Genomic DNA, 26,050 nt, shown 5'->3' on the forward strand with positions numbered 1-26,050 from the left:
CATATTACACAACTTTCGAAACGGAAAGTTTTGAGTCGGGTCGGGTCGGGTCAAGGTAGGATCCGGGCGAACATTCATCGACGGCCCAACAAGGGCCCTACAAATCGACGGCCCACGAAAGCCCTAGCTGTGGCCATGCACTCTCTTCCGTCTTCCCCGTAGCAATTGTTTTTTTTGGTTATTCTCCTCAACGCCAGCAGGTTCGATCTTCTTCCCCAGTCTTCGTCGTCTTTCTCCTCACTCAAATGCAATTTCCACCAATTGAATCACTCACCAAAACCCACCATCGGTACTTTCTTCACTTTCCCCCTTTCTCCCCTTGTTTCAATTTCTCGTTTTTTCAGCTCTGAGAATGCTTCCTGTTTTTGGTGAAAATTTTGATCAGACTGCCTTGATTGTTGTGAAGCCTGCGATATCTTTCGTTTTGGGCCAACACCAGGCAAGAGCGAGGCGAAACGAGCTGAGGTTTGTTTTAATAACATGCAATGCAATTACTTAATGTTTGCACTATGTTTTTGCTTTTATGTTGGCCATAAATCATGGTCAATACTTGGTTTCTATGTTTTTCACTCAGAATTAGACTATTCTTTCTGGAATCTATGTTTTTAATAGCTATAGAGTGATAGGGCATATGCCATTAAGGGAGATGATCACACAGCGCCATGAGAATTAATAAGCAAGTAATTTCAAGGAAGTCATGTAATTTTGGGCATATGTATTTGTGCAGTCCGGGTATATTTCGTTTTTAGAGGGGAAAAGTTTGCAATATTACCTCTTATAACCTTTATCGTTAAGATAAGATTGACCAAACCATGGTTAGGAATGTGCGTCTTGTTAAATGATTTGTACGTTCTACTCTTGGACTGTTTTCCATCATTCGTGATCAAGCTTTTGTCACTTTCTAGCATTGTTATTGTCATGGTAAACTGTAAAGTGTATTAGGAACCTCTTGATCTTATTTTTAATTTTTTGTAGTGGTTTTTTTTACCATGATGTTGGTTGGATATCTTAAAAGCTCATTGTTATGACAATGAAGGGGATGAATGGCAATTTCATTATTAGGAACATCATAACAGTCCTCCCAATTTCATTGGTTGGATATTTGAAAATGCATGTTGGCTAGAGTGTTTTCTTATATTTTTATTGCTGAGTCATTTGCTGAAAATTGACGAGGTTAATTGCTTGTCAGATGCTGTCTTCAGAAGCATTCACCGGAAATTTGATCAATCCCATCTAGCTCTTGTATCGCCCATGTATCCAAAGCAAACTGGTTTAGGGGATGGACCAGTCTCCAGCCCACTACGAACAAGTGCTCGACCAAGAAGGAGGCCAATATCATATGGTCGTCCATATGTATATTATGGTCCTTCTGCATCTTTCAAACCCAACAAGAAAAGAACCCCAGCTACTAGAATTGCCAAGATGCTCCGTCCAAAGAAGCAATCCTTGCCAACTACGAATGCTGTCGTGAGAACAGAACTATATCCTGTATCTTATATCAATTCAAAAAAATCTTTTTGGAATTGATTATAGCTAGGATAGATACTAAATTTAAAAATCAATCTCTAAGTACATATTACTCGATTTTTTTTAAGACAAGGTTGTTGGAAATAAAGGATTTGGGGATAAGTGGAGAATTTGCATGGATCCAGTTAACAAACGCTGAAAAAAATGCTTTGTGGTATAGAGTTATTGTGAGTAAGTACAGGATTAACCCTTTCGAGTAGGTCTCTAGTAGTGGGAGTTTCCTTTGGAGTAGCTTTGTGGCATAGGATGTATGTTTTTTTTGCATTCTTCTTTCTGTAGTTCTATGTTTCTGATCTGTATGTTTTGCTTGTGAGTAGGGATGATTAGGTTTGAAATTTAGCCTTGAGTTTTAGTTTCATCAAACTGCTATCCTCAATCAATTATGTTTTTATGTTTCTTTTGAACAATTTGGCTAGCCTTTGGCTGTCTTGTGCAAGGATTATTAGGCTATTTTGTTTGATGCTTTTTTTCTGTTGAATTTGTATATATGGTTTTGAGTTTTGATATTCCTGCTCAATTTATGGTTAGATTTGGGTATATTTTCGTGGATGGCTTGACATATTTCTGTCTCAATTTTAGGTATTTTATTGGTAGAATTTTACAGGATATTGTTGGTTAATTCTCTGCCCTATTTGTTATTCTACTTTTTACTTGAATGAAATCGATAGTTCAAGATTAAAATTGACTCATCCAGGTTAGGTAAATGGATTTTGCCCCTGGTACAAGTAAATGATTGTATGGGTTTGTCTCTTTTAAACTCTACATGATCTCAAACTTTTATATTTTCTCATGTGTATTAGCAGCCAGTTGAAAATTTGCGGCGTTCTCAACGACAGAAGAGGGGGCGTCCAAATTTTAGCCGTTACAGTGATTCTGAAGACGAGGACTTAATGGTGAGATTTCATGTTCGAAGAATTAGTTTTCTTCCTGAACTCAACTTTGATTGGTTAGATGCTTCAAAATGTATTGTGGAAATATAACCTGTATTTGTCACCTAGACTGAAGCTGAGTAACTTGTTACAGAGTCCCAAGTATAAAACGTCGAGGAGTCGGAGGATTAGTAACTCAAATAAAAATGTTTTTTCTTCTCCAAAGCATACGAAAAACAAGGAGAACAGACCTACTCCTAGGCGTGAGGGATTACGACCACGTCATTCACGACTAATTTCTAGAGAGCGTTTGAATTCAGAATCAGATGATGAGCAAGGTAGCTCAGAAGATAAAGCGAGCCAAGATGAGATTGAAAATGGGAATGATATAGAGGATAATGATGTGGAAGATATTCAAAATGATGATGACGGTGATCCTGAACCTGAAGATGAGGGTGAGGAAGATGGTGATGATGAAGGAGGTGAAGAAGAACAGGAGGTACGAAGGCGATATGATCTTCGAAATCGTCCCGATGCTCGGAGACTCTCTATTGGAGAAGGGAAACCAAGACCAACATCTCCTCGTAGAGTGTTACATCAAGGAATGGGCACCAAGGTTGGGAGAGATGTAAGGAGGGGTGGATCGAGAGTTCATAAACGTCGTATGTCAAGGATTGAAGATTCTGACGATTCTCTTCTTGTGGATGAGCTGGATCAAGCTCCTGGTATACCATGGGCTCGAGGTGGAAGTAGATCTGGCCCACCTTGGCTGTTTGGAGGATTGGACATGCATGGGACTGCGTCTTGGGGATTGAATATTGCTGCATCTGGTTGGGGTCATCAAAGTGATGCATTTTCAAGTTTATCATCTGGTATTCAAACTGCTGGACCAAGCTCTAAAGGTGGGGCAGATATTCAACCTGTACAAGTTGATGAAAATGTTAGCTTTGATGACATTGGTGGCTTGTCAGGATATATTGATGCTTTGAAGGAGATGGTATTCTTTCCTTTACTCTACCCTGATTTCTTCGCAAGTTATCATATAACTCCACCGAGAGGGGTGCTGTTGTGTGGTCCTCCAGGCACTGGGAAAACATTAATTGCTAGAGCATTAGCATGTGCTGCATCTAAGGCCGGCCAAAAGGTCAGTTTCTACATGCGGAAGGGTGCTGATGTTCTAAGCAAGTGGGTTGGTGAGGCTGAGCGACAACTGAAACTACTTTTTGAAGAAGCACAGAGGAATCAACCTTCTATCATATTCTTTGATGAAATTGATGGGCTTGCTCCTGTTAGATCTAGCAAACAGGAGCAGATTCATAATTCCATCGTTTCCACTTTGCTTGCTTTGATGGATGGGTTAGACTCTCGTGGGCAGGTTGTATTAATTGGAGCTACTAATCGGATAGATGCTATCGATGGAGCCCTACGCCGCCCTGGTCGTTTTGATCGTGAATTTAACTTTCCACTGCCTGGTTGTGATGCGCGTGCTGAGATATTGGCCATTCACACGCGCAAGTGGAAGAATCCTCCTTCGGAGGAGCTTCGATCTGAACTTGCTGCTACTTGTGTAGGTTATTGTGGTGCTGATTTGAAGGCTCTCTGCACTGAAGCTGCTATTCAAGCTTTCCGCCAAAAGTATCCTCAGGTTTACACCAGCGATGACAAGTTTCTAATAGATGTTGAGTCAGTCAAGGTTGAAAAGTATCATTTTGTTGAAGCCATGTCCACAATCACTCCTGCTGCTCATCGAGGCGCCGTAGTGCATTCTCGGCCGCTGTCTTCTGTGGTTGCACCATGTTTGCAACGACACCTTCATAAAGCCATGAATATCCTATCTGATGCCTTTCCATTAGCAGCATCATCAGAGTTTGCCAAACTTTCCATGCTTTCTTTTGGATCTGCAATTCCGCTAGTTTTTAGACCTCGTCTTTTGCTTTGCGGTGGTGAAGGCGTTGGGTTGGTAATTAACTTGGAACCTCCTTATATTTTCCTATGATCACTTTGGAGCAACCAACTAAATGTACTTACTGTTTTAGTTTTACAGGATCACCTTGGTCCTGCAATTTTGCATGAATTGGAGAAATTCCCTGTTCATTCTTTGGGACTCCCGTCACTGCTTTCTGATCCTAGTGCAAAGACACCTGAGGAAGCGTTGGTACATATATTTGGTGAAGCAAGAAGGACTACTCCATCAATACTCTACCTACCTCAATTTCATTGTTGGTGGGAGACGGTGAGTTTGTTACTCGAGATACTCAATATTTAGGCATTAGTGCTTCATTTTATTTTGTTTTGTTTTTTCTAGTATTCTAACATCATTTAATGTGCTGGGTTGGTTTAATGGTGGACATTTCAGGCAGATGAGCAATTGAGAGCTGTTTTATTGACTCTTTTAGAGGAGCTACCTTCTGACTTGCCCATATTACTGCTGGGAACATCTTTAGTTTCACTTGCTGAAGTTGATGAGAAAGCTTCTATGATTTTTCCTGATCGCGTAATGTATGCCTTCTTTTACTTTGAGTGAAATTATTACTAAGACATTAAGCTTTGTTTATTATCTTATTATGCATAAATGACATTTAGATACATATTTTAAAACCAGATCCTTTTGTTGCTTCTAAACAACTCCGATTCTTATATCCTTTTCATATGGAACAACAAAGGGTCTGTCGGTTTAGACCATAATGTCACTATAGCTTAGTAATTTTAATTGGATGGCATCCTTTTCATCTGAAAACGCCCTTTGTAGTTTGATCAATTTTGTAATCCGTATGGGTGGTCTGTTGTTTTTTCTTTTGATTGTTTCATCTGAAAGTTTTTTTTTTCTTTTTTTTTTTTTCCTTTATTTATTTATGGTTTTTGGTAGATTTGGCTTGAGAATGAATAGGAAGATATTTTATGATTCAGGGGGTTCTTTTAACTGCTTTCTCTGTTTTATTCATTCCTAGTTGTTTTTTCCTTGTAATTTTCCACTTTCCTTGTAATTTTCCACTTTCTTTGATTACATATATTTTCTTTCTTTTTAATGAAATTGGTTTACTAAGAAAAAAGTACATAGTAGTTGATTGACAAAAGAGATAAATAATTCTGCTTTTATTGTATTTCTTTTTAGAATCTTTTATACAGAAAGTACATCAGCTAATAATATTTTTTTGTTTATGAATAACTATTTGTGCTTAACGTGTTCCGTTTTTTCTTGTCTAATTACCAGCTATCAAGTCAGTCCTCCGTCCAGTGAAGATAAGTCTCTGTTTTTTACCCATTTAATTGAGGCTGCTTCCTCAGTTTTGCTGGAGGGCATGGAGAAAAAAGTGCAAGTGTCAGGATCCCTTCCTGAACTTCCCAAGGCTCCAGTAGTAGCCAGTGGACCAAAGGCTTCTGAGTTAAGGGCCAAGGTAGAAGCTGAACAGCATGCCCTTCGCCGATTACGCATGTGCCTTAGAGATGTTTGCAACAGGTGAGATTCCATGCTAAGATAACAGTCATTTTATTATGTACTTGTGAGGATTATTTGCTGAACTGTATTATAGAAATCAATGACTTTAATTAGTCTTTATTATTTAATTTTCCCATTCTAAGATAACAGGCACAATGTCATTGACTAGCTGAGAGTTAATTATTTGTTGTGCGTTGTTCTCTTGTAACCATGTTCTATCTTCTTTCTTTTTCTCAATGACAGTCCTGTTCTTTACAATTATCAAACTTCATTTCAAATTTATTATTCAACTACCTAGTCTTTTTACCTTTTGAATTCTTCTGTTTTTGTTTCGGATAAGAAACAAGGGATGTATTATAAACACAAACGGGAGAAAAACCTAAGATTAGGGCAAAAGAGAATCCCCACCCAAATTAGCAAATTTCACAATTGAAGCCTTTAAATCATTTAGATTCATGAGTAGTTACAATAGAATTTCTTTTGGTTTGAGTACGTAGTATGTTGTACATTACTCCAAAAACAATACATTGAAGATGGAACTATTTTTAAAAATTCTTTAGTTTTTCTCCTTCCAAACCATCGAAAAAATAGCTCTCACTGGACAATTCCATAACTCTTAGCATTTCCTTCAAAGAACTTTCCTTCTGTCTGCCTTTGGGCTCCAGACTCTTTTAGTCCTTTTAGTGGTACTTATTTTGTTTGTTTTCTGTAAACTTCCGACCTCATACAGTCCTTGTTTTATTTATTCGACTTAGTCAGCTGGATGAAGGCTGGATTCCCTCTTTTTCTTTTTTAAGACCTAGAATTGCATCTTTTTCTTTTACTCAAAGGTTTCTGCTGTGTTTGGGATTTGATTATTTTGGGGAAGAAATAAGATTTTTAGTACAATCTGTAGTTTTTTTTTTTTAATTTGAAGACTTTGAGTGAACAGTTACGTTCCTTTATTTGAATTTGATTGCCAAATACTTCATTTATTTTTTTTTGTTTAAATAGATTTTGTTTTTCCTGTTTGGCAGGATTTTATATGATAAAAGGTTTACTGTCTTCCATTACCCTGTTCTGGATGAGGAAGCTCCCAATTACCGCTCAGTGGTCCAGAACCCAATGGACATGGCTACATTACTTCAACACGTTGACGCTGGGCAGTATATTACTTGTTCAGCATTTGTCCAAGATGTAGATCTTATTGTTTCTAATGCAAAGGTACTCCTAATAACAGATTTTTCTACATAAACTACGTGTTGATTGAATTAGCTAACCTAAAAATATGAAAATTTGTGTGGAAGTATGTCGAGTAGTGGTTGTGCAAGGGTGTCATCCAAGTGAATCAAGACGTCTAAATAAAATTATAAATAAATATTATTTATAACAATCAACTTCAGTAATTTAGACAGCCTCCAAATAAAGATTAAGCAATATACTGCCCAGAGGGAACCCTATGGACCTATAATATTGTTTTTTTTTTTTTTCCCTTCCATTTTGTACTAAATCATATTTGAACATCTCTCTGGTGGGTTGTTTACGCAATTCGAACTGTAGTAGATAGTGAATAGGTCTAATATCATTAAGAAGGTCAATTAGTTGCTATGTTGGAGGCTTGGGGAAGAGTTACTGCCAGAGGGGCAAACTTGATTTAGCAGATATGATTTCTTTGTGTTCATACCCATTTGTGTGCGTGGATTTGGTGCTTGAGCGTTTTTTGTTCTAATTATTTTAATAAATGGAGTGTTGCTATAAAAAATCAATGAAACCAGTGTGTTTCTTAACCCCATAAAACAAAAGAAAGGGTCACTTCTACTGAGCTTTTCTTACCCATATTTGTTAATGAGCAATGAATTCTTATAGACTTCATATTTGTTTCAGGCTTATAATGGAAATGACTACAATGGTGCTCGGATTGTTAGCAGAGCTTACGAGCTTCGAGATGCAGTATGTTCATTTGTTTGTTTTACATGAGTTTCATCTAAAGTTAAGTGGCCTTATCAGCATTGATATCTCTATCCACAGGTGCATGGAATGCTGACGCAGATGGATCCGGCGCTGATTGCATTCTGTGACAAGATAGCTGCCCAAGGTGGTCCTCTGAACATGCCCGAAGAACTTGGTGGAACTATGTTTCCATCTACCCCAGTTGTGCAGCTGGGAACTGCTACTCGAGCTAGTGCTCGATTGCGTAATGTCCACCCAGACCTTGATTTCAATCGAAGTTATGAGGCATTAAAACGCCCAAAGAAGAATGTGGATGCTGCTCATCATGCAGGTACTGTGTGAATAAACGCCAATTAGAAGTTCACTTTTATATTTTTTATATATGCTTCTTAAATCGTGAAATACTGAAGATATATTCTTTTACTCCGAAGTAGCCCCACCCCATTTCAAGCTCTGAATACGGATGGAGGTTAAGCTATGTATATGTATATATTTCCGTGCATGAAAATAAACTTATTACTTGACACATTTAAGATTAGGTCTCACGGAAATGAGTGTTGATTGTTGGTCATGGGTCATGGGTTCTTACTTCAAAAATTGTTGTTGGTTATGGCTTCTTACTTTTTTAGTGCATTTGCTGATTGCCTGATCACATAATTAGACCCGACCAACATGGGTTGGCTAAACTAAGGGATAATGTACAGAATCATGCACGACAACTCACGTAGTTGGTCTAGGTTCCAAGTAGGCATAGATTTTAGAGTGTTTCTGTCTAAATAGTTGCGAACTGAAAGTCATGCACTTAGCCCAATAGATTGCTAGGATTTTGCAATACCCATTTCATCTTGCAATGAATTGTTTGTTTCTCTGGGGGATTTAATGGTTTTGGTATCCAAAAAATTGGTTGCCTTTTTGCTGCTACTATATCATTCCCTTCTTTCTTGGTATTAAGTTTTTGACTGTCAGCTTTACAAACAGAAGAGAAGCCACCACTACGTCAAGATTCAGTTGCGCCAAAGCCATCTCCCGATATCGAAATGAACGAAGTGAGTCTTGAAAGTTCAAAAATCTGTCCGGATGGTGGGAATCAGTGTGAAGGTTCTGGTAGAGAGGTCCCTGATTTCACAGATTGGAATGGTTCACAAGATGCTGCTGGGGTATCGGATGGGTATATCGCGAGGCAAGTCGAGTCGGTGAAGAACGTGCTTGTGGAGCGGAGTGGGAAGTATGGAATTCCACAGCTTGAAAGACTGTATACTCGGATAATGAAAGCTGTGTTCAAGATTAAAGATAAAGAAGAAGAAGGCATGGATGATCCGAAGCATTCAATTTTGAAGTTTTTATTGAAATTTGCAGAGGATGAATCTAATTTCTGATGATAATTATTAGTTTATTACAAATGGAATCCTCTTATTAACCCACCCACCCCACCCCACCCCACCCTTGTAGNGCTAGAGAAAAGAAAGGTTTCCTCTATTAGGTTTTGATGTAAAGTCGGGAATTTCATTGCAATGGAAATCTGTTGAGTGACTCTCTCTCTCTCTCTCTCTCTCTCTCTTGGTCTCTCTCTCTCTCTCTCTCTTGGTCTCTCTCTCTCTCGCTCTTGGTCTCTCTCTCTCTTGGTCTCTCTCTCTCTCTCTTGGTCTCCCTCTCTCTCTCTTGGTCTCCCTCTCTCTCCCTCTCTTGGTCTCCCTCTCTCTCTCTTGGTCTCCCTCTCTCTCCCTCTCTTGGTCTCCCTCTCTCTCCCTCTCTTGGTCTCTCTCTCTCTCTCTCTTGATCTCTCTCTCTTGGTCTCTCTTTCTCTAGTATTTGTTGTTGGTTCTGATTCTGATAATGTCATTTGGATTAACGGTTGAAGAGCTCTGATATGAAACATATTGAAAAGATGAAATTTGTTTCGAGTGAAAAAAGCACAACAGGACTAGTAGTACCATATGTGTACTCGGGTCTGGTCGCGTTAATATTTTTACTTTTTATAGTATATTCAAATAGGCTTTCAATATTTGAAAAGGGAGATAATCTATAATATTACTTGTATATGACTTTTATTTGATAGGGGAGAATGAAACCTTAGCTTGCAAATAGAAGTTCTTCAATATTCCACAAGACACACAAGACAGAAGTTCTTCAATATTCAACAAGATCTTCCCCTTGTTAAGTTTTCCAATATTCCACAAGATCTTCCTGGTTATGACTTAGCTATGACTTAGCTTGCCACAAGACAGAAGTTCTTCAATATTCTATAAGATCTTCCTTGCTATGACTTAGCTTGCAAGACTATTCCAACCATGCAGAAGTTGCTATGACTTAGCTTGCAAGACTATTCCAACCATGCAGAAGTTCTTTAATATTCCATAAGACAAAAGTTCTTCAATATTCCACAAGATCTTCCTTGCTATGGCTCGAACACTATTTCATTACTATGACTCGAACACTATTTCGAAGGTTTGTGGGAGGCTCTCGAAAGAAAATTCCAAAGGAATTAGAGAAAGAGAGTTTCAAGAATTTGGAGAATGAAATTTCTTTAAATTTCATAAATATTTATTTAAAAATAGTAATATGTTTAAAAGTGGAAGGATATTAATAAAATATTTTAAAATTTTAGGGAGATTGTACTAACGAAAAAAATAAAAATAAAAATAAAAATAAAGATAAAAGACACCTCATCCATTACCCAACATCATATTACTTCACAAAACGGAGTCGTTTTGAGTCGGGTCGGGTCAAAGTAGGATCTGGGCGAACTTTCATCCGACGGCCCACGAAAGCCCTAGCTGTGGCCATGCACTTTTTTTTTTTTGGTTATTCTCCTCAACGCCAGCAGGTTCGATCTTCGTCGTCTTTCTCCTCACTCAAATGCAATTTCCACCAATTGAATCACTCATCAAAACCCACCATCGGTACTTTCTTCACTTTCCCCCTTTCTCCCTATGTTTCAATTTCTCGCTTTTTCAGCTCTGACAATGCTTCCTGTTTTTGGTGAAAATTTTGATCAGACTGCCTTGATTGTTGTGAAGCCTGCGATATCTTTCGTTCTTGGCCAACACCAGGCAAGAGCGAGGCGAAACGAGATGAGGTTTGTTTTAATAACATGCAATGCAATTACTTAATGTTTGCGATATGTTTTTGATTTTATGTTGAGCATAAATCATGGTCAATACTTGGTTTCTATGTTTTTTCACTCATAATTAGACTATTCCTTCTGGAATCTATGTTTTTCATAGCCATAGAGTGGTAGGGCATATGCCATTGAGGGGGATGATCACACAACGCCATGAGAATTAATAAGCAAGTGATAGGGCATATGTTTATATGATTAGATGCATGTATTTTTTCAAGTTGGCACGTAGCTTGGATTAAATCCTTGTTTGATTATTATTTTGAATTCAGTTGCTATAGATGATGGTCTTCATTTTTTTGCACTTGGTCCTTTCACATTTTATGTCTTCAATAATCTCACTTTATTACAGGTTATTTTTTGTTGCTTCGATGGAGCCATGGTCATAAATTGACTTTTATCAACGATCGATCATATGTACAGTTCACGGCATCTGTGTTATCATCTATGCATAGAGCAAGAACCAGAACAAACATGCATTTTTTCCCAAGGAGTTTTGCCACTGCTGCATCCCCTCTTGTTCCCATGCAACTCCCATCTAAAATGTATGAGCATTTGTCATTATGGATAATATTTATGCGAGATCCACATTGGTTGGAGAGGGGAACGAAGCATTCCTTATAAGGGTGTGGAAACCTCTACCTAGTAGACGCATTTTAAACTGTGAGGCTGATGGCGATACACAATGGGCCAAAGCGGACAATATTTACTAGTGGTGGCTTGGGCTGTTACAATTTAAACGTGGCTTGGGCTATTACTGATAGTACATTTCAATGTTCAGTGTCCTATTGTACATTTCAATGTTCAGTGGCCTATTGTTGTAGAATCCATGCATCATTTGGTGATTAGGTGGATCATGTAGCTTACAAGATTTCTCAGTATTTTAGAATGATCCCGACCGCCAACATTTATTCTTTATTATTTCCTTGCTTTTCAGGGAAACCCATATCTGGTATATCTTACCTGATGAAGTAAAGAATAAAGATCTTCAAAATCATTATTTAAATCTACTCTCACCAAATGAAAAGGTGAATGTTTTGAAAATACAAGAAGGGGAGCTTCAAAAAAGAGCCTTGCTAGCTCGTGCTTTGGTACGATCTACCCTTTCAAGATGTGAGTCCTTTTATTGTTATTTCATTTGTAATGTTTATACTTGCACGATGAAAACTTTTTGGCACTGGGCAGGTGTCAGACTCTATACATCGTGTTACCACTTAGCAGAGTCCTGGTTTTTAATAAACAGTCACTACCCCCTAGTATGTGCCGGTTTCTCAATCAAAAGATTGGAGAGCACCCTTTCAGCGGATTTGAGCGCTCTAGCCAAAACGAATCCTATTTCGGCTTGAGATTTGGAAATATTTACCGTATATTTTAAATATGCCGTGCAAGTTTTTTTTTCTTTTGCTATTATGCCTGAAATATGCTATTTTCTTTCTAGATGTTACACATTGTCAAATTGATCCACAAGCCTTGAAGTTTAAAAAGAACATGTTTGGGAAGCCTGAGGTGTTATCTTTTCCTTTTTTCATTTATTTACGGTTTAGATTCGACTTTTCTCGAGGTTCTGTGTAACTTTGCGTTCTCTTCGTTTTTTGTTTTTCCATTTGTTCATATTTATATAATTGTTGAATAGTTAGATTTGCGAATTAGCAGTGAACTGTGTCTACCACCATTGCAATTCAACATCTCACATTCTTCATCCTTAATAGCATGTGGAGTGACTATGAATTCTCCAGTAAGTGTCTACTTTACATGCTATATTTTCTACTTCTGCAATATCTTTTTTGGATTTGTAGTGAGTAAATAATTTAAATTGTTAACCATAATTAACTTGTGTGATTTCTAATTCAGATTGGTATTGATGTGGAAGAGAAGACACGAAAAATAAAGAACAACATCATAGCTTTTGCTAAACGTTTCTTTTCTCCAAATGAAATAGAAGTTTTATCTGCTATTTCAGATCCTGAAATCCAGCGGCAGGAATTCATCAAATTATGGACTCTGAAGGTGAGTTGCAATAGCGTCCATGACGTATCGATTTTCTACTTGCAATTGCATTTGAGATCTTAGGCACGTCTGTAAAGCATAATATGTCGATATTGTCCTCTTTAGGCTTTTCCTTCTGAGCTTCCCTTCAAGGTTTTAAAACGTAAAACGCGTCTACTACTAGGGAGAGGTTTCCACATTCTTATAAGGAATGCTTCATTCCTCTCTCCGATCGATGTGGGGATCTCGCAATCTACCTCCCTTCGAAGCCCAATGTCTTCGCTGGCACTCATTCCCTTCTCCAATCGATATGGGACCTCCCAATCCACATACCTTTGGGGCCCAGCGTCCTTGCTGGCAAACCGCCTCGTGTCCACTCCCCTTCGGGGCTCAACCTCCTCGTTGGCACATCGCCCATTGTTTGGCTCTAATACCATTTGTAACTGCCAAAACCCACTGTTAGCAAACATTGTTCTCTTTGGGCTTTCACTTTTGAGCTTCCCCTCAAGGTTTTAAACGCATCTACTAGGGAGAGGTTTTCACATCCTTATAAGGAATGCTTCGTTCCCCTCTCCTCTCCAATCGATGTGGGATCTCACATTATCATTACTATTATTATTATTAACTCTATATTCTCGATTTTTTTCTTGTGTGCATGGTTGATTATGGGAAATATCTTGTTGGTATAAAGTCACTTCATCTGCATTTGAAAATTTCTTCTCTTCCTTTTTATTGGTGTAACCAGAATTCATTTACTGAAACTTTTATAGGAGGCATATGTCAAAGCGTTGGGTAGGGGCTTCTCAGCTACTCCTTTCAAGACTTTCACTATTCGGTTTAACAGAACTGCTCGAGGTTCATGTCTTCCTGGGTGTGAAGCTAATGAGAAGGTAAGCCATTCATCAAGACTCGAAGAAACTCTACGAGAGAAAAAACAGGGGAGAGGGGAGATTCGAAATGGAATGTGAATCGTATATTGTTTGTCATATAGGCTTTACCAAATAAGCATGTAGCCAGCTTGTTGGGTTATTATTTTACAATGCTTTAAAGAATATGAACAACCATTTTCTCTTCATGGTTCTTGTACTACAAATTTCATAATTGGCTATGTTGTACCAGGCTTATGAAGTAAGTGTAGAGCCTCGTGATGATCCCGAAAACTGCTCAAGAAACGTGACATTTGCTTTGATGGAGTTGTCGGGTTCTCATTATGTTGCTGTTTGCATGAAAAAAGAAGCGAATATTAGAGGTGAAGTTCACTTTTACAATATCAAACAGTAACACTTGGTGATTGATATAAAGCTTATACTTCGGTATATTTACAGGAACAGCGAGTCTTCCCATGAAGTTGGATGTATGGAGAACAATTCCATACGTGGAAGATGAATGTGTTTCTGGAACAGAGGCTGTTCTACCAATAGCTGGCTTTGCTTAATGAAATGGAAAGTTCAAGATTCCACTCCAACTGGCCTGTGTTCAATTCTTATATCAAAACAGAACAATTCTCTTAGAAATGTTGTTTGAAGTTCTAAGCTGTAAACTTGTCCAAAATTTATGTAACAGAAACATTGAAAGGTGAAATGGTTTTGGAGTTGGGAGTCCTAAATGGCACCAAGGAGTTGTGATCTATTGATCTTGGCTTTTCTCAGGGAGTTATGAACTATCGTTATTCATAAACTGTCCATATTTTCAATGCTATGCTCTCGAGTCAAAACACTTGCTACAGTCATTCCCATCTCGTTGTGCACGAGGCAAATCTGTTGCAGGTGTGCAAGTTGTAGCTGTCGTGCATAGATGTTAGATCAAAGTTTAGATACGAAAATAGAATATAAAACCTAAAATAAATATCAGGATGATATTAGAGAGTGCGAAGACGAAAATTTAACACAACTTTAGATGGTTGTCTAGGTTTTGTTAGTCTCCTATAAAACCAGCCTCAGGCTCATACTAAGGCACCTAAACCTGCTTGGTCTGACTTGCCATCGTCCATAGTTGACCTAACATCTTTGTTGCAGCCGATTTCCTGGCTTCACAAGGGTCTGGACACAGCTCGCTGCAGCTTGAATATGCAAAATCCATCCCTTTTACAAGCACATTAGCTTGGAATCCACCTTCAGAAGAACAAACAATACATTTCCTATTCCATATTAGATACTGAGAAATGATTCCAAATTGCAAGTACAGCAGAACAATGCATGATCAGACATATGTGCAAAAACCAGAAAAAACAGGAGGCAGAATGAGCACCATCAGATTTGAAACCCACTGTACATTGTTCTGAGTAAAATACTTCATATTAGCAAGAATATTTCAAGATGCAAGAGGGAGAACCCACAATATAAAATACAAATGATTGGCAATACAAATAACTTGAAATCAAAAGTAAAGGTTAAAATACCATTTCGGTCCATGTACTTCGAGTTTTATTCTATTTTAGCATAAAATTCTAGTCCTTTTATTTTCAATAAATCTTAAATTGGTCCTTAGTGTTAGTTTATGGACAACTTTTCTAAAATAGCATATCATTACCATCTGATGTCGAGACTCCGTAAACGGGCAATATCCAATTATTTTTACGACATATGTCATCCAGTTCCTGCCATGCCAAAAGAGCATTATTACATATACAACTGCAAAGGTAAACGAATGTAGAAATAATAAAAGAAAAATGAATAGCAGACTATCATTTCTTTTCTCTTAAATGCCTGTAGAAATAATGAAAGTTATTGTCCGATATATAGGCAATAGACCAAGTTGAAGTCACCCTTAAGCTTTGATTTGGGTTTTTCTACAATTATCATAAACAAGAAAGTATATCTAAAGAAATTTGGTATCAACACTGATATTATTACCATCCAAAGAGAGACCATAAAGAAGTTTAAAACATAGTATGACAATTAGACAAAACTAGTACCTTTTTTTATAAGGAAAAAAATTCAAGCCCATCAGCAAAGGGATAAAAGTACAGAAATCAAATTAAATTTACCATAATCCATCAGTTTAAACTTTTGGGTTTAGTAATAATTTAGCAATAGCCATAACTCCCAAGTCTCTTTCAAATTTTTTTTAACTCACCCCTAGAACAACTCTTTTGATCCCTCATTCCCATCTTCCTTTCATTCCAATTTTTTATAATAGGGACTTAAATATCATGCCTAAAAGTTTTCTTGATGATGATAACAATGATATTGGTGATAGTAGCTACATCTCTATGATAAAATAGTAAACAGCTTAGATGGTGGCAGTCCGTGGGTTACCCTATGGCAGGTATCTTTTGTTTTAGTCCAAGTATTTCCAACCTGTATACTAAACCATAACAAAGCAATCTAACAGAACTTTATTCTTCTAATTCAGCTGTTCGAAATAATAGATCAACGTGTTCCATGTTTTTGTGCTTCATAATTTTATCTTGGCTGTTCTTTGGAAGAGTTCCTTACTTGCCCCTCTAGTCTTTCTTGTAGCCTCTCTTTGCTTTCATCTCTTGTAATGAAAGTCATGTTTCCCATTATTTTAAGGGGTTGTAAGGTCTTTGGTGGAGGTACGGGAGAGAGTGAGGTTTTATGTGTCTTTAGAGGATGTTGATCGTTGGACTCCTTTAATTGCCTTGTTTTTTGTATGCTTGTGTACATTCTTTCATTTGTTTTCAATGAAAGCTCAGTTTCTTACCAAAATTAATTAACAAATATATGTACACCACAAATACAACCATGCAACTACCCTTGAGTATGAAAGTTTATAATATTATTATCTTCCATGGTTAACTCACCTGACATGGATTCTGTACGCAGAGAATTGCTTCTGACAATCTCTTACTCGTGCCATATTGAGATGAGCAGTTTTCTTCAAAGCATTGATAAGATCTATCTTCCGCAATACTTCTTATGCAGACATCATTACAACATTCGATCACAGAATCCAGCTTTATAACCAAACCATCTTCATCACCTTTAGTAACCAAAATATAACGTAATTTAGACATTTTCTCTGGCTAATTATGATGACTTGTTGGTTAACTTGATCTGATGAAAGAAGATCAAAATAAAATCTACAAAAGATTTATGGAATAAAATAAGAAAGCAAAACCAGGGAACGAAGTAAGACTCAAGTTCAAATTTAAGGCATTGCCTTTAAATGCTCAAAAAGCACATCTAATGGTGTTAGCTGGATATATTTTTAGTGTTAGTTAAAAATAAAAAAACATTATCATGTGTACTTAGGTTAGGAGAAGCACCCTACATGTTTTTGCCAACAGCACTACCAAATATTTTTCTTTTATCTAAAATACTAAGATACACTAAACTAATTCGGATTTCTTTCAATACATCCTTATAGTTTAATTCTGAGTTTCTAATATTAATTCTTCAAGTTTGACACAATTGATCAATTTGCACTAATATTAAAAACTTAGCTCCAGTATAGGCGTCAAACGATTTAGTAAAGCAGTGACAAATGCCAAATATCAAATCTAAGAATTCGAACTTTACTTCCATTTGTAGCTCAGGATCTGTATAATCCTTAGAATAGTGATCTAACAATAATTCAAACCTTAGTCTCAAATAAATCTCTGCAAAATACTTTTATCTATTCTTGGATGCACCACGGGCTTGTAAGACTATAAATCATAGAAAGTTGAGGGTAGGGGTTCATCAATTAAAACTGAAACAAAAGAGAGGACAGAGGACTGCTAGTATTTGACGAACGAAATGATCTAAAATTCTAGAGGCCTTGTACATGAAACATGCAAAATAAACAAAACTGTAGAAACAAAACAGAAAGGGAAAAGAGAAAATAGAGCATACCCCTTAATATTGTCTGCATGTTTTTATCACACTGAGCTATCTTATCTTCAATGATGCGCTGCTGATGAGACTGCAAACAGAATGAATGGACTTCACTCTCTAAACAACAATTATGAAATATCAATATTCAAAAGGGCTCAATCTATATGAAACCCTTGGTCAGAGAAAAAGGGACACTGGAATACTATTGTAAGGTGCATATAAGAGCAAGCATAATTGTTTTCCTACACCCATCATCCAATGTTGGGCAAAGGAGAACTTGAGAGCAAGCATAATCTCAGTTCTTTATTACAGAATACATAATCTAATTATTTGCATTATGTTGAACTTTGAAACATAGTTTCTAGCTCAAATTAAATTAATCAGAAAACCATAAGCCCTAACTTAACCACAATATAAAATGTATGTGTACCAGTTTATCCCTCTTCCTACTTAGAGCTTTAATTGCAGCTTGTGACAATGCTGTTTCTTTCGAAATTATAATTTCCTGTAACTTAGTAAGATGTTCTGTGTTCGATTGACAGGTGACAAGAGCATGATCACCGTTCCTATATTGATCAAGTGAAATATTGTCAGAGAGATTTCCAGAAGCAATCTTTTCACCACTGCATTCAGCAAGACAAGGGTTCGTTGCCAATATCCTATCCTGAAAGTAAATCATGCTTTCAGCTGAATTATAAATAAAAGACAATAAAACTAATACTTCTTCATTAAAAGATATCAGATTATATTGAAATTTTCCTTTGATTAACAAGCTCATCCTATACATAATTGATTTTGAAGTGAAAATGTGTTCATGCAGAATTTGAATTCAAGAACTCTTGCATTGGTTCCAAGTAAAATGAATACTGAATCCAAAACTAAACTAATAGTTGGAATTAATTTGTTCTCATTCATAATAGATTTTTCTTAATGAACTTGAATGAATAATAAGAAAGATTCTTGGTTGAGAGTTCTTGTTCTCAACTTGTTATCACATTAAATCCAAGGAGAAACTCTCTATAACAGATTTTTTCTGTTTTATTCTATCAAAGTTGCTGCAGATAGCATTTCATAAATATAACAAAGGGTTACTTGGTTCTCTTGTAATCTACTGAGACTTATAAAAACTATTTTGTTGTGCCCTATGTTTAGAAGGAGCACCTTGTAAATTAGATTTTTCTTTTCCAGTTTCCTTGCTTAAGCATTTAAAAAGTTGCACACGAAGTATACTCCATGTAAATTGGGAAGTAATTAATCATTTTTCAAAGGATTTAACAATTCCTTCAAAATATGTAAGTTCTTCAATAAAATCCATTAAAAACTTGAAAACAAAAAAGACAGTATTATCTTTCGTGGTGTCTAAAGCATAAAGGAACCACATCAATTCATCCTCAAGACTGTCCCTTGGTCGATGGGTCTCAACATAGAATCTTGTTTTGAGTGATTAAATCATGCATACAAAGTACCAAAAAAGAAAACAAATCATACAAAATATCCCGCAACAAAAATTATCTCGTCCCATAAACATCAGGAGTCCTATTGGTAAATATGAAATTTAGACAGACTACATATCTTAAGATACCTAAAGATAAATATAAAATCAAGACTAGAAAAGTATCTGAAGATACTCCTACGACTTACCTTAACTATGATGCCACTTTCTGAGGCATTTGGTTCATTCACCATACATGGGATCATCACTGCATCGCGATTGTCAGCTTGCCTAGCATTCTTTTTCTTTGCATAGGAAAAGAAAACTTGGCTAGTATTTGGTACATCCTTTTTCTTCTCCACTGGATAGGAAGGAACCAAGTCATCCACATTAGAATTCTGGGGCCTGCACATCACATCATTCAAACTACTGATATAGTTAGTTTTATCTGGCAGTCTTTCCAATCCTTCACCATAAGTGCTAGTCCCTTTATTCAAATTGTTTGCACTAGCACCATCTTGGTTGTCTTGAATTTCAAGTGTCCTCGTTACATCTATTCTCTCAGGCTTGTTCAAGTTTTCATCAACCTTTGCTCCACCTATGACTCGTAAACTATTGGTTGAAGTTACACTGTGTGAAAGAGAGCATAGAGATATTAGTATGCAATCACCTTTCCGTATACAAGTCAAAAAAGAATAACAACGCTTCCCATTATGTAGCAAAAAGAACTTCCGTTCTCATGTATGTGATTACTCCCTATCATAGATATTTCAATAATAGGAAAATACTCATTACAAAAGGGGTTATTCCCCACACATGCAAACTACTAAAATGGGAGATTTAGGATAAATGACTGAGAATCAGCGCTTGGAATAAACCCTCCCATACAGGTAACTAGCATGAGCTAGGAGGTTGGATACAGCAACAGAGAATGAAATCAAGTGGGAGAAAAAATTAATATTGAATGAAGTAAAAGTTAAACGAATGATTGTTAACCCTCACATTACTGAGCAAGAGCGAGTGGTTAGATACAGCAACGAAGCAGAAATAAACAAGACAATAAGTAAGATAAAAATTATCAAGTTATGTAGACGAATAAATAAATACCAACGGTAATACTAATATCAAAAGCAATTAAGTGTATACCCGTGAAACCAGATTAGCATCATCCTAGCATATGGAAGAATGTGGAAGTACTCAACTTTTGAGGTAATGCTCCATCTCCTACCATTTATTTTAAACAACGAATCCTGCAAACTAATACCATGGAAAAAAAAAAAAAAAAAAAAAAAAAAAAAAAANCAAAAAAGGTATCTATGGATTTGATGACCGACCTTCATCCATGCTCATTGCACATGAGGTCCTGGGATATGCATTCAAACCAAATACCCAACTCCATTACTAACCTAAACATTTTAGAAGCTGGTGGGACAGCAAAAAAATATATCAAGACACAAAGTTGTAGGGGACAGGTGGGAAAGGAAAAGAGTAAAACCTGTCAATGGTATCTTTAATGGGAACTTGAATTACATCTTCAGTTGCTGATCGAGTGCACTGAATCACATAAAAGAAGACTGCTGATTTCGCTTTACTATGAGAGTATACAACATGACTTTCTAAAATTTTGAGATCAGATTGATTAATCCCTGTTTTGCATGAAAATAAATAAGATCAGAAAGTATTGGTAAGCACCAAAGATAAGTGCCAATAGTATAATATAGGACTGCAAGGGTAATAATGGCAACAAAAAAGGATAGCCTACGTGAATTTTGCTTCCACTACATTGCTGCACAAAGCTAGGCGAATTCCAATAATATGCTCTCTAGGGGACTATAGAATAATTGAAAATCTTAAAAAGGCATAGATATATTTGGACTGAATGAACAGTTTTATGGTTGAACGAGCAATCACTTAAGAATTGGATGTAAAGAAAACTAATCTTAAGAGTGATGAAAGACTTCAATTCATTTAAGTCGATTGAAATTTCAGAAGAGCTTCTTGGAGAAAATCTTTCTTCTCTAAAGGGGAAGACTCATCAGAAACCCCTTGTGCTTTCTTTCTTTTCAACATTCAAGGATCCATCAAGGAAAAGTTGGAATGGTCACAAGGGAATTTCTATGGGAGGGTTTGAGGAGGGAGGTGTGTCACATTAAGTGAATTGCATTAGGGTGTCAAAACCTAACAAGGACGTGGTTTGAGGATAGAACTTTTTCTTTTTTTGAACTTTTTGTTGAATAAATGAAAAGAAATTTATGTAAAAAATTTGGGCAACAAATATAGCATTTCCCTCGAAGTGGCTGATGCTCCCCTCAGACCGCAAAGAAAGCAGTCTGCCAAAGAGTCACCCTTCAATCATAGACCGACATGACATGCAACATGCCATTTGCTTCGAAAGCCTCTCACAAGTTATCCCAAATTATGCCTGCAAACAAGCATCCTCCCATCTGCGTAGAATGTTCCAAATCCTTTAGGCACTCTTACTGACTTTGCATCATTAAGACCTCAAAAAGAAAAAATACAATGTCTAGATGAGGTCAACAAGGGAGTGGATGCGGGTGAAGGGGGTAGCTACCATACTGCTTTCTTTGGTTACTAAATTTATTCTCCATAAATTTTTTAAAACAAAAAATAGAACTTTTTCATTGAAGAAATTAATATATTCCTTCAAGTTATGAGCCACATACCTAAAATAGTAATTACAAAAGGAACACTTTAGTCCAGACAATGTTTTGAAGATTAATCCTAACAATGTCATATGATGATCTGAGTTCTAAACAATGTATTCCCTTAAAAAGACTAGTTTATTTTTGTACGTATACTCCAAATAATGTCATGCTAGATCTAAGTTCTTCCCCCTTTCTTAAGGTAATTACAGAAGAGAATAGAAAGAGGACATAAACACAACCAATATGATGAGGCACCTTAAGATCATCCAACCAATACCAAAATTAAATATTAATGGTTAAATTGTAAATTTGGTCCCTCTAGTTTGGAAAAGGTTAGAATTTGGCCTCCGTGGTTTTAAAAGTTAGAATTTTATCCTGATGCTTTGACAAAACTTCATAAATATTAGAGACTGTTTATGAGGATTTAGCAAACTGTAGGAACTAATTTTAACATTTAAAACCATAGGAACTAAATTCTTTCTCCAAACTGAAGGGACCAAATTTGCAATTTAACCAAAATAATCTGATTTCGGAAAGACCAAAAAATGGATGATGGATATCTTTATTTCCTAAAAGTTAACCATACATGATCCTTAATTGAGGAAGATATGATATACGAGACAGTCAACTTTGCAGTCAATCATTAGTACTCTTAAAGGAATCTTTTAAGCAAACACAATCACTATGGGACATCGCCTCTAAAATAAAATGATAGAAAATAAAAGTAATTATTCTATGTATACTTATAACTTTTATGATAATAAGAACAATACATAATTATTGAACGCACTGATGAGCTCATAAAGTAAGATACAAACCTGTTGCTTTCCTAACTGTTGAATATGCCAGCTGCTGAGTTTTAATTTCATCAACTGGCCCCTCTTTTGAAGGTTTCTTGATCACTCTTTTCTTTTTGTTTACATGTTTTTCCTCGTCCACAGTTTCTGGTTGACATTCAGAGGTATCCAAATCTTGTTCAATGACAGACCAAACTCCTTGAGTGATGACACTAAATAGCAAATGGCAACTTTCCCTTTTGGAGTCAATTAAAAGAACAGCAACCTTGGAAAGAGGCCAGCCCTCTACGTCATCATCTTTTGATGCCTGTAGACAAGTGGCTATATCACATGCATCCATAATTGCCTTTTCGGCTGGAGAAAGCTGGTTCTCGGGATTTTCCAATTCTATATCATCTGAGTTTTGCATGAGTTTCATGTGAGACAATAAAGCTGGTTTAACGACCACAGCTAACTTACAAAATGCCTCAAAACTCAGAAATTCAAGGTGCGGATGTTGTTTCCGGTGGTAGTAGTTGTACAACAGAACAACGGCATGCACCTACCATAGTAGATTCAAGGGAAAAACACTAAGTTACATGCTACCTTATTATTTTTGTTTTTTTTAAGACAATAAACGAGCCTTTCAACTTCTGAGAAGGAGTGGTGAGTAATAAACTGTCACATGCAGTTAAAACTAACCTACTTCAAACATATTTCATTTTAATCATACAACAGTAAAAGCCTGTACTTCTATGCTTATAAAAGTAATTCTATGCTTATAAAAGCCTGTACTTCCAAAAGATCAAAAGTATTAAAGCACACGGTTAATTGAGGAAGAGAGCACAGAAATTACATTCTTCGAACGAGTAATAGTATCATCATAAACTATTGGTCCTCTCTAAAGATGGAAGAATATTGAAACACGGATTGCTGCTTGTACAACTTTGATGTTTCCAGTAAATCAACTCAAATCACCCAGTTCAGAACCAAAAAATTGTTGGCTCGATTATGATTGTTTGAGCATTCTCAAGCTTGAAAGTGAATGAAATTAAAATATTAAACACATGAAAGGTAATTCGAGAAGTACCTGTTTTGCAACCGATTGCAGAAGAGATTGTGGTGGATTTTCTCTCGACAATGACTTTGCAGGAAGCATGGGTTCAACTAAATAATCTAATAATGTAAATATGGCATCCTCGGTTGGGCATACACCTGGTGCACTCATGGTTAGGATGTTCTTTTGGACCACTACTGTTTCTCAATTTCTCATATATGAAATCCTCTTCTGAGAATCAGACGCCAAACTTTTCATCATTGGTGAAAAATAACATAGAAGGATTCAGACTTAGGTTGACGCTGCTTGGAATGAGAAATTGGGAGCCCGCTAAAAGAGCTGCCAGATGAATAGCTAAATTAATACCCCCGTCAGAATTTCTTCCACATCCAATGAACCATAATTGACCATATTCTCTGTGACAAGGCAAAGAATTTTTTTCTTTTACAAAAAATTGATCCTTCATTGAGTAGAAACTAATGAAAGAATACAAAAAAAAAAAAACCAACCCAAAAAGGAGACATGCTAGAGAAAAGGGTTCCAATTAAACAAGATTAAACTTAACGAATAGTTCCATAAGTCCTTACACATGAAGAACAAAGGGAAGTATGGAACCTAACAAGGAACCGAACTTCCTCGCTAGTCTACTCACACCTAGAAAAATGAAGATTTACCAGCAAGCAAGTGATAATCAATTTTTCAATCTTTATGTTCCCTAACATAAAGCTAATAATAACACAAAAATTGTGTCAGAATAGGCAGACTACTGGCATAGAGTTGAAAAAACCAAATAATGTGTAGACTTTAGCGGCTTGATTGTTAGTAAAACATGCAGTATAATTAACTGCTTGTGAAGAAATTACTCAAATTAGATCCACGTTGATCTTGTACCACCAAGTGCGTGAGAGCGAAGAATCACGTGTTCAATCTAATGGAAACGAGAAACCTTTCTAGTTGTTCCATTTTGAATTTTGTTGCCTCAAAAGGGATCATACGTCATAGTAATATCATTGTTCTTTTTTTTTTTCTTTTTTGTTTAAATTTATGAGTTCAAATCTTAGTCAGCCACCTATTTCTAATTCTTACTTTTAACTTCTTGTATTTCATTTTTTATTTCTCATTTCTAGTTTTTACTTTTTACTTCTTTTAATGTAAATGAGACAAACGGAACATTTTAGATAATTATTACTAATTACTTCATCTTAAAAAAACTAACTCAGAGACTCAAGTTCAAAAGAAATACAATAAAAAACATAGCTGAAGATTGTTACAAATCATTGCAAGTATGTTACTTATAAATATCATAAAAAGAACAACCATCAAGAAGTTTTAATTTTGATGAGCTCAAAACACTCCAAACAAGCTGAACACTTTGTCATTAAAGATACAGTAAACCGTAGACTTACGATTTCTATTTCTTTTATGCACAATTCATGAGACAATTCTAAAACAGAGGAGTGAAGAATTAGAGAGTTTCGGATATCTTGGAAGTCATAAGAGAAGAGCATGAATTTGTTAAAGACCAACTCTAGAACGATTGATGAACAGAAAACTTTTATCTGATACTAATGCATGTTATACCATAAGAAAGAGACGAAAAATATCTCCGGATTCAAAACCAAAAACGCCTAACAGAATAGCAAGGTTTCAAAAGATAAACGATCATCGCATCCTACACCATGAATTCAAACAAAGAGCAGGTTAATTCTAGAACAATTTTACATACAAACTAACAACACGTTGAACAGCAAACTTTCGGCTGATCCTAATGCATGTCATACCAAAACAAAAAGAAGAAAAAACGCAAGAACGGCACAAAACAGGGCCAAATTCCAGAAGATGAAGCGTAACCAAATGCAGCTACGGCAGACATTGACGTGAAAAGGTGGAAGAAGGATTGAAGTACCTTGAATGGAAGCGAAACGCTAACGTTAGGGTTTGGAGACGAGGGAAAGCAGTTGAGAAGATGAAGAAAATGGCGGTGGATAGTGCGGGAATGTGTGTGGAGTGTAGGGAAGGAGGAGAAAGTGAACGAACAGTGTGTGTGACTTGACTGGACTGAACGCTGCATGTAAACTGTATTGTGAATTAGAAATGCCACTTCTGCTTCTTTCCTTTCCCTTCTCTTTCTTTATCCTTTTTTCTTTTCTTTTTTTTTTTTTTTTTTTTTTTTTTTTTTTTTTTTTTTTTTTTTTTTTTTTTNATTTCCCTCGCTAGTTTGAAAATTAAATAACTCAAATTAAAAAAAAAAAAAAAAAAAAAAGGGAAGAAAATTAATAGCATGGCAATACATTTATACAAATTATCTCATATTTTACTCTTTCGAAGCACGAGTACAAGTTTTGGGCAGTCTATGAGTCCAATCCTAGAGTGAGAAGGTGACCTTGTTATCCACACCTCGGATAAATGAAGCATCGACCTATATATTCCTAGAGTGGAAAGGTGACCTTGTTATCCACGCCTTTAATCGGAT

General features: G+C 36.4%; 3 protein-coding genes across 14 annotated transcripts; 2 read left to right on the forward strand and 1 right to left on the reverse strand.

The window, feature by feature from the left end:
* The first annotated feature begins 114 nt into the window (after positions 1-114).
* LOC111778490 (ATPase family AAA domain-containing protein At1g05910) lies at positions 115-9,204 on the forward strand. 7 transcript variants are annotated; one of them, XM_023658347.1, is made up of 12 exons: positions 115-289; positions 386-465; positions 1,190-1,488; positions 2,328-2,420; positions 2,551-4,356; positions 4,441-4,629; positions 4,753-4,895; positions 5,608-5,853; positions 6,849-7,035; positions 7,696-7,761; positions 7,840-8,092; positions 8,728-9,204. In XM_023658347.1, exons 3-12 carry the CDS (start codon positions 1,252-1,254, stop codon positions 9,135-9,137), a joined length of 3,630 nt encoding a protein of 1,209 aa, XP_023514115.1. In that variant the 5' UTR covers positions 115-289; positions 386-465; positions 1,190-1,251; the 3' UTR covers positions 9,138-9,204. The 7 variants fall into 7 exon arrangements, with proteins under 7 accessions (XP_023514115.1, XP_023514117.1, XP_023514120.1 ...); XM_023658349.1 differs by having other exon boundaries at positions 2,331-2,420; XM_023658352.1 differs by having other exon boundaries at positions 1,190-1,467.
* Positions 9,205-10,552: 1,348 nt separating this feature from the next.
* On the forward strand, positions 10,553-14,492 carry LOC111778492 (4'-phosphopantetheinyl transferase HetI-like). 4 transcript variants are annotated; one of them, XM_023658362.1, is made up of 9 exons: positions 10,553-10,661; positions 10,758-10,837; positions 11,232-11,424; positions 12,318-12,385; positions 12,513-12,614; positions 12,731-12,886; positions 13,636-13,755; positions 13,985-14,114; positions 14,191-14,492. In XM_023658362.1, exons 3-9 carry the CDS (start codon positions 11,295-11,297, stop codon positions 14,298-14,300), a joined length of 816 nt encoding a protein of 271 aa, XP_023514130.1. In that variant the 5' UTR covers positions 10,553-10,661; positions 10,758-10,837; positions 11,232-11,294; the 3' UTR covers positions 14,301-14,492. The 4 variants fall into 4 exon arrangements, with proteins under 4 accessions (XP_023514130.1, XP_023514128.1, XP_023514127.1 ...); XM_023658360.1 differs by lacking the exon at positions 11,232-11,424 and adding an exon at positions 11,817-11,992; XM_023658359.1 differs by lacking the exon at positions 10,553-10,661 and adding an exon at positions 11,817-11,992 and having other exon boundaries at positions 10,668-10,837.
* A 26-nt stretch (positions 14,493-14,518) lies between these two features.
* On the reverse strand, positions 14,519-25,665 carry LOC111778491. Of its 3 annotated transcripts, none has more exons than XM_023658355.1 (12): positions 25,484-25,665; positions 23,611-23,916; positions 22,563-23,082; positions 20,574-20,724; positions 20,225-20,335; positions 19,288-19,708; positions 18,077-18,310; positions 17,665-17,734; positions 16,632-16,810; positions 15,395-15,461; positions 14,828-14,976; positions 14,519-14,646 (listed from the first exon to the last, which is right to left on the reverse strand). In XM_023658355.1, the coding sequence occupies exons 2-12, from the start codon at positions 23,746-23,748 to the stop codon at positions 14,536-14,538; spliced, it is 2,151 nt and encodes a 716-aa protein (XP_023514123.1). In that variant the 5' UTR covers positions 23,749-23,916; positions 25,484-25,665; the 3' UTR covers positions 14,519-14,535. The 3 variants fall into 3 exon arrangements, with proteins under 3 accessions (XP_023514123.1, XP_023514124.1, XP_023514125.1); XM_023658356.1 differs by having other exon boundaries at positions 23,611-23,993; XM_023658357.1 differs by lacking the exon at positions 14,519-14,646 and having other exon boundaries at positions 14,660-14,976.
* Positions 25,666-26,050: the final 385 nt, after the last annotated feature.

Source organism: Cucurbita pepo, chromosome LG17 (genome assembly GCF_002806865.2).
Source record: "Cucurbita pepo subsp. pepo cultivar mu-cu-16 chromosome LG17, ASM280686v2, whole genome shotgun sequence".
Lineage (NCBI taxonomy): Eukaryota > Viridiplantae > Streptophyta > Magnoliopsida > Cucurbitales > Cucurbitaceae > Cucurbita > Cucurbita pepo.

Coding starts and splice junctions, on each gene's coding strand:
- LOC111778492 (XM_023658358.1), top strand. CDS start 10,692: ATGTTTCAATTTCTCGCTTTTTCAGCTCTGACAATGCTTCCTGTTTTT. Junction 12,386..12,512: donor ACATGTTTGGGAAGCCTGAG/GTGTTATCTTTT, acceptor ATTGTTGAATAG/TTAGATTTGCGAATTAGCAG. Junction 12,887..13,635: donor TCAAATTATGGACTCTGAAG/GTGAGTTGCAAT, acceptor AAACTTTTATAG/GAGGCATATGTCAAAGCGTT.
- LOC111778490 (XM_023658347.1), top strand. CDS start 1,252: ATGTATCCAAAGCAAACTGGTTTAGGGGATGGACCAGTCTCCAGCCCA. Junction 1,489..2,327: donor TGAGAACAGAACTATATCCT/GTATCTTATATC, acceptor CATGTGTATTAG/CAGCCAGTTGAAAATTTGCG. Junction 4,630..4,752: donor TTCATTGTTGGTGGGAGACG/GTGAGTTTGTTA, acceptor TGGACATTTCAG/GCAGATGAGCAATTGAGAGC.
- LOC111778491 (XM_023658355.1), bottom strand. CDS start 23,748: ATGAGTGCACCAGGTGTATGCCCAACCGAGGATGCCATATTTACATTA. Junction 23,083..23,610: donor TGCAATCGGTTGCAAAACAG/GTACTTCTCGAA, acceptor CTACTATGGTAG/GTGCATGCCGTTGTTCTGTT. Junction 19,709..20,224: donor ATGCTAATCTGGTTTCACGG/GTATACACTTAA, acceptor TCTTTCACACAG/TGTAACTTCAACCAATAGTT.